The sequence below is a fragment of the Alligator sinensis genome, unplaced genomic scaffold (assembly GCF_000455745.1).
Source record: "Alligator sinensis unplaced genomic scaffold, ASM45574v1 scaffold643_2, whole genome shotgun sequence".
NCBI lineage: Eukaryota > Metazoa > Chordata > Crocodylia > Alligatoridae > Alligator > Alligator sinensis.
This window is the reverse complement of record NW_005842588.1, coordinates 758,950-766,448: the sequence shown is the minus strand read 5'-3', so window position 1 is coordinate 766,448 and position 7,499 is coordinate 758,950. Positions and strand designations below refer to the sequence as shown.

The window sequence follows — 7,499 nt, the reverse complement described above, 5'->3', positions numbered from 1 at the left end:
TGGTGCCCCCCCCCCCACGCTCCGCCCCCCGCCCGCTGCCGCTGCTCGACCGCCCCGGATGGAACCGCCGCCGCGTTCCATCGAACGCCGCCTGATGACGTCACAAGCGCCCTCTGTCGCACAAGTTGCCGGTTCCGGCAGCCCGCGTTCTACTCGGGCCGGGCTTGCCAGGGGAACGATCCTTAGGCAATCATTGGACAATCGTTTCCACCCTCGTACGACCAACAATAGGAAAAGGAATCAGAACCCGTGGTGGAGGTGATATCTTTTATTAGACCAACTACATTTGTGCAAAATAATTTCTTTAATTTTGAGTGTAAGAATTTTTTTTTTTAATTTGCAAAAATCTAGTTGGTCTAACAAAAGATATCACCTCTACCACGAGTTCTGATTCCTTTTGCTCCTCGACCAATACGGCTACAAGCTGGATACCTGACAATAGTAGGAAAAACATTCCAAACGCACGATCATTTTTGAGGCAGCTCCTTGATGTAGCATAGGCAAAACCCAAACTATGGCATTTGTACAATAATTTTAATCTTTGTACTGTCAACAATACTAAAAACCTTCAAAATGCATGATCATTTTTGAGACTGTTCCTTGATGCAACATAGGCAAAACCCAAACTATGACGTGTACAATTATTTTAATCCTTGTACAATCAACAGTATTAAAAGCCTTCAAAATGCAGTCATTTTTAAGGCAGCTCATTGATGCAGCACAGGCAAAACTCAAACTATAGGGGTATAGGTTGTTGGTCTAAGGACATAGGCAGACAGGGTTCTTTGGGTAAATCTGATATCTTTTATTAGACCAGCTCAAATAGTTGGAAAAATTCTTCTTTGCAAGCTTTCAGGTACAAACACCCTTTGTCAGGCTGCGGTGGGAGAAAACTCCCTGGGGTTCATTGTCTAGCTGCATAGAAACCAGACAACCACGGGTAAAGTTTTACTGCAGTATATTTGCTCGAGCAATGACCATTAAGCCAGCAAAGAGGCAAAATGGCGCCCCCCTAAAGGGTGGGGCGATCTTTTATACTTTTTACAACAAGGCAAGACTACAGGGTTAACAAAAGCAATACTTGGGCAGTGCTTTACAAATCTTTATAACAGCATATTTCTATTAAGCTGAACTAGCACTTTAAAAGCTAAAAGTTAAGTAACAGTAACATTATGATACCTTAGCAAGAACTTGCAGTAGTAGATACTTCTTAAGGACACGATCACTGTACTTAGAACAATGGCTTCTTTGTCTTATCTTGTTCCTTGCTGTAGCTGATTTTACAGCACACAGACACAGATTCACTTGCTGCATTTTACTCAGAAAATGCTTAACACAGTTAAAATGATTACTTGACACAAGCAAAGGCTTAGCTATCATTCTGCCTTGTGGTCAGCGGCATTGCTAGGCCACAGGTCATGCCTTGTATTCAGCTGCAAAGCTAATACTTCTTAATAATCCAAATTATTGTTAACCTAACAGTATGCTATCAGAAAACTATTCTATTTCAGGGTAAAAACAAACATGCTCACTACAAGGCTGAGGAAGCAGCTGCAGTGGGTATGCGCTCTTCCTAGATGGAATGAATAGCAAAGAGTAAAAGTAAACTCAAACAATGGCATTTGTACAATATACGATCATACAACCTTATATGATCCATAATAGTAGAAGCCATCAACATGCATGATCATTTTTGAGGCAGCTGATTGGTACAACATATGAAAAACTCAAGTCACTCTCGGAATCTTAACCAACTTTGGGGTTTGCTGCCAATGAGCACTTTCTTATGATGGCTTGCCTTGAAATCAAGAAATGCTTCAACTTTGATGACCCACTTCTCGCTCACTGGAGTTACAGTAAGCAATATAAAGTAAATAAGACTTATTTGCATACTTGGTGCATAGGTTTTTCAGTGTACAATAGTTTTTCAGCAAATACGATAATTTTGAGCTTCCAATACAGTCATTTCAATTTAAGACCTGGCAACACTGAAAAGCATGGCAGAAGGACAAGGCTGGAGGTTCAGGAGCCTGGTGGCAGCCATCACTACCCTCCCCAGGCTGCATCTAGGAGCAAAGCACCAGCCACAGTGTGATGATTTCCCCTGAAAACCTGGGCTCTTATGTAGCAGCCATGCCTAGAGTGCCCATGCATGTTTGCACCATGCTTTTTGCTTGCTTAAAAGACCCCGCCCTTTGCCAAGGTCACTCAACACCTGCACCTTACCACTTGAAACCCTGCCTCAGAGATGAAAAGGGTATTACCAATTTGCAAACTGAATCGTAGAAAATGAGTGTTGGAAGGGACCTCAAGAAGTCATCTAGTGAAGTCCAATGTTTCCCAACGTCTTCCTGGGATGGAAGGTCTTTCAGTTACTTCCTTGTTATAGTTCTTTTGAGTGAAAGGTGTTTATTGGTGAGAGGAAAAAGAGTGATGAGTTCTTTGGGAGCACCACAGACCTGTATGAGAGTGGGGTGCAGACTTGAAAGGGACACTGGGAGAGAATGGAGAGATCTTCCTTGGGTGTGAGGCAAGGGAACTAAGAGTGGATGGGAATGGAGTGGGGAAAGCAGGAAGTGTTTTATTGTACCTAAATGTGACTGGGGTTTGGAAGAGTTGGGAAGTATGGCAGGGATTGCCTGAAGGATTTGCTTTTATGGGCAATAGGCAGGAATGTGGGGGGTGCGGTAGAATTTTAAAGTTTTTCTATTTTCTAGGGAGCTTAGTCTTGTTTCTTAGCTGTTGGTGGCTTCTCATTTCTTGCAAGTCACCCCAAGACTTTCTGGATGGGGTACATGTAGTACTCACAGGGGTCTGCCCCAGTTGCTGCTGCTTTCTCAACCCTGGTTCACCTCCTATTGCTTGCCTGCCATGACTTCAGTGTTGGTTGTTATTGTTGGGGAGGGGATCCCTGAGGGTCAGTAATCACCCTGTGGGGTAGGCTGATCTGTCCACTTCAACCAGCTATACCTGGGACTTTCTGACCTCTCTCAGTAAAGGGGGGGGGGGTGCACCCCATTTAGGTTCTGGGCACTTGCTGGGGTCTCAGCTGTCACAGACTCAGCCCTCTTTCTCTGTGGCTACACCCTCTACCTGAGCATGCTGTTCAAAGCCTCAGCCTCCAGGTTCAGTCCTCCCTCTATAACAATCCCCTTCTTAGGATCCACTTGCACCTTAATCATCTCTGCCCCCGTCTCAGGGCCTGAACACTGGTGCTTATTGCAGGAAGGCACCCTAAAGCACCCCCAACTATGGCCTCCTCCTCCCCTTACAGCCATAATCCAGTTCTCCACTGGATCTAATCAAAATGTAAACATCAGCCCAAAAGCTGTGAAACAAAAACCTCTCCCAACTCTAGGTTAATACTTCCCTGCAAGCTGCTAATTCCCCTTGGCCTCTTCTTCACAGCTCTCTGGGACTGCTTAGACACCAATCAGCCCACCTCCCACAACCACCTTACACAGGACCACTTCACCTTGCTGCCTACAGGCCCAAATCAACCTTTTCAACTCAGGGACTGGTTTACATTCCTCATCTTCAACCCAGCTCACTTCCTGATTGTCCCTTTTGTTCGTCTATCTCTAGTGCCAAGTGCAGCTAATTGCCTTATTAGCTGCCTGATCCCTGGTGGTTTACCTGTTCAACCTCTCCTGGTAACGGGCAGGGGTTCCCTTTTGCAGTAGGATATACATCTTAATAATAACAGGAACACAGTTGTCACCATCTCTGTGACCAACTCTGACCAGCATTGCCAACATCCTTGGACATGCAGAAATATTATTATTCTCATTTCAAATAAGGATGTTAGAAATCAAGAAGTATATGGATCCATGCTGGTGGAAGCCTTTGCCTCCCACTTAGCACTCTTCACTCACAAAGAATACTTTGCAGGGTCAGAGCCTGGCTTTAGCCAGAAGTCCCATAAAGCTGAACCTAGATTTTCTAAGCTTCTGTGCATTTTCTTAACCATAACCTCATCTGTCCTATCTGGAAACTATATTTTTTGGTTTTGCTTCTAAGTTTTGTTTTATTTTAGTTTAAATCACTGCCTGGGGGCAAAGTGGGATTTTCATATAGGATTACAATGTTACAATAAGAAGAGCCTGTCTTGATATATTTTTCTATTTTAAGAATGTCTAACGAGATAGTCAGACTATAAAATCCAAAAGATGCAGTTCATAATGTCCATCATAATAAAGACTAAAACTTACAAAAACAGTGGGGCCACCTAATTTGTTCTCCATTTTACTTTTGAATAGCAGATAAAACTATAATTTTTCCTCTCTTTCTTTTTCTAGTTCCAGATATTATAGCATGCACTTATATAAGAGTCTATGAATAAGGAAATGTAAATATTCAAAGCATTTTGTAGAAATTAAAGTGGGTATTTTGGCATGATGGGAGGCCATTATTGCATATTTGTCTGCTCAGAATTGACCCTGGCCAAGGGAAACTCAGGGACTTGGTCGGCAGGATATCTTGGGAGATGAGCCTGAGGGCAAAAGATGTCCAGAAGAGCTGGCTACACTTTGTTGAGGCTTTTTTAAGGTTGTAGGAGCAAGCAATCCCAATGTGACAGAAGAATGGGAAGTGCAAGAAGAAACCAGCCTGGCTAGACAGAGAGCTCTTCAAGGAGCTGAAATTCAAAAAGGAATTCTATTAAAAGTGGAAACTCGGCCATATTATTAGGGAAGACTAAGAGAGTATTGCATGGGCATGCAGGGTGAAAATTAGGAAGGCCAAGGCACAATTCGAGATGCAGCAGGCAAGGGACATAAAAGGCAATAGAAAAGTATTCTACAGGCACGCCAAAAGTAAGAGGAAGACCAGAGATTCTATATCTCCCTTAAAGAATGCAGAAGGCAATCTAGTCACAGTCAATGTGGAGAAGGCCAAGTATTTAATGTCTTTTACTTCATTTTTCATAAATAGGGGCAGCTACCAGATGACAAGTGCAGTTGGCAGCAGAGAAAGGGAAGGAGACACCCAGCCTATAGTAATGGCAAAACAGACTAGGGATTATTTACAGAAGCTAGATGCTTTCAAGTTGGCAGGGCCAGGATGGGATGCACCTGAGGTTACTGAAGGCATTGGCTGAGGTAATTTGAGAGCCACTGGCTATTTTCCTTGAAAACTTGTGGAGGTTGGGTGAGGTCCCAGATGACTGGAAAGAGGCAAGTATAGTGCCCATTTTTCAAAAAGGGAAGGAGGAGGATCTGGGGAACTATAGCTATCAGCCTGAGCTCAATACCTGGAAAAATCGTGAAGCAGGTCCTCAAGGAATCTACTGTAAGATGCCTAAAGAAGAACAAGGTGGTCAAGAACCATCAGCATGGATTCACCAAGAGCGAATCATGCCTGACCAATCTGATTTCTTTCTATGATACAGTGACAGGATCTGTGAATGAGGGGAGAGCAGTGGGCATGGTGACTGTAGCAAGGCTATTCAGCACTGATGAGGCCTCACTGAGTACCATGTTCAGCTCTGGGCCCCACACTGCAGGAAGGAGGTAGACAGTTTGGAAACAGTCCAGCGCAGAGCAACAAAAATGATAAGGGTCATGGGAGACAAGATTTATGAGAAGAGGCTGAAAGAACTAGGGTAATGTAGTCTGGAGAAGAAAGCACTGGGTGGGGGGGCAGTCTCCAAATACTTGAAGAGTGATTATAGAGAGGACATAGATGGGCTTTTCTTTGTGGCTGTTGAAGACAGGAATAGGAGTAATGGCCTTAAGCTGCAGCAGAAGAAATTTAGGCTGGAGCTTAGGAAGAACTTTCTGAATATGAGGGCGGACAGGCTACCTAGAGAAGTTGTGGAATCTCCATGCTTGGTAACTTTCCAAAGTAGGTTAGACTGACACTTGGCTGAGATGGGTTAGTTACAGATGATCCTACCTGAGCAGGGGGCTTGACAAGATGACCTTGTGAGGTTCCTTCCAGACCTACTTTCCTATGATCATCCTGTGATTCCTAAAAGCCAGTAATTATGCTTTCCTCATCTATTCATAGCCCTGATCTTGCAGTGTGATTTGTTGTCCTGGACCTTGCTACAAACCTGGAACTCAGGTGCAGCTGTAATCCCAGGTGTTTTGATTTCTCCCAATTGTTGTGAATATCTTTACCATTAAAACATTCAACCAGTTTTCAAATCATACTTCTTGTTGAAATGATTTTTATTTTCTATAATTTAAAGTAACATCTAAGATTACTAGAATTTAAAAAGAATTTTTTTTTCAGTTTGCTTACTTTGCCCATTGGAGAACATTTTAAATATTGCTAATTAAACTCCCATTTTTATAAGATGTTCCACAGAGTAAAATTCCTACTTTCACATGGAACCCACTGAAAATCAGTAATGCTCTATACAGGTACAAGAGGCCAGTTGTAGAAGACATGGAGGACCACAGCTTTAGTAGCCTCATTGTTTGTGCAATGTTTTTTCCAAATACAACTGGAAAGAGAAAAAGATTTTCATAGGACAGAAAAATGTGAATATAAAATTACAAAAACTGGAAGCAGTAAGTATAATTTTCAAAGCAACATTCATTAACGTCCCCCCCTTACTATAATGAAAATTGGCAGTGTCTGTCTAAGCAAAAATCTTAATAATTTTTTTTATTCTTCCTTACTCTTCTTGTTACAACGTACTGATATTTTTACAAGACATTTAGGTGATGAAGGAAATGTGAACTCCTGCATCTAGATGTGGCAAATAGGTTGAAATATTAATTTAGAAAAAACAACAAAAGGTTTTAAAGGTCATGCTATGGTAAGTTTTAATTGATATGGTTTGTGAAAAGATAAATGTTTCAAAGTTCTTTGAACATTAAAAAAAAATCAATAAAAGATAGTCAGCTAGCATAATTTAGCCTTTTAAAGGCCTTTGACAAGGTCCTGCACAAGAAAGTTAGGATCAAAGAAAAATCCGAGGAACTTCACAATTAAAAGCTAGTTGAATAAACAACACAATGACAAATAAAATTCAGTTTGGATAATCTAGAGAGGAAAAATGCAAGCAGTGCATATATTTTCCAGGAGGCAAGGTTTTCTTAGGGTAATATTTTTTATTGGACCAACTGCATAGTTGGGATAGAATTAGATAAGCCTCTTGCATAATTTCTGGACCACCATGGCTACAGCACCACTCTTACACTCTCATACTTTTTACCGGGCACTGTATTCAGTCTATCAACTTAGACAGACCAGGGCATCACACTAAACTGCACAAATTATGCACCCCAGCTTAATGCACACTAACATCTATAAAAGCAGCAAAGAAGATACGAATATATATTTAAGGAATGGGATGATGAATTATCTAGAGAATATTATAATTCTTTTGTATAAATCAAAGTGGTATGGTATCATTTAGACCAGAGCTATGCAACTTCTGAGCGACCTGGGCTGCCCACTCCTAGGCTGTATGCTGCGTGGGCTACACTATGCCATGTGAGGCTCCCCCTGCACCACATAGGCCCCTCATACACTGCCTCAGCACT

At 42.1% G+C, this 7,499-nt stretch overlaps 1 protein-coding gene across 1 annotated transcript in view; it reads right to left on the bottom strand.

Annotated features, from left to right (window-relative positions):
- The window catches only part of RRP1B (ribosomal RNA processing 1B), a 33,876-nt gene extending 33,405 nt beyond the window's left edge, over positions 1 to 471 (bottom strand). The window contains exon 1 of the mRNA XM_025214539.1: positions 433 to 471. Coding sequence (XP_025070324.1) covers positions 433 to 471 — 39 coding nt within the window. The remainder of the gene's footprint in view (positions 1 to 432) is intronic.
- Between the last annotated feature and the right edge of the window lie 7,028 nt (positions 472 to 7,499).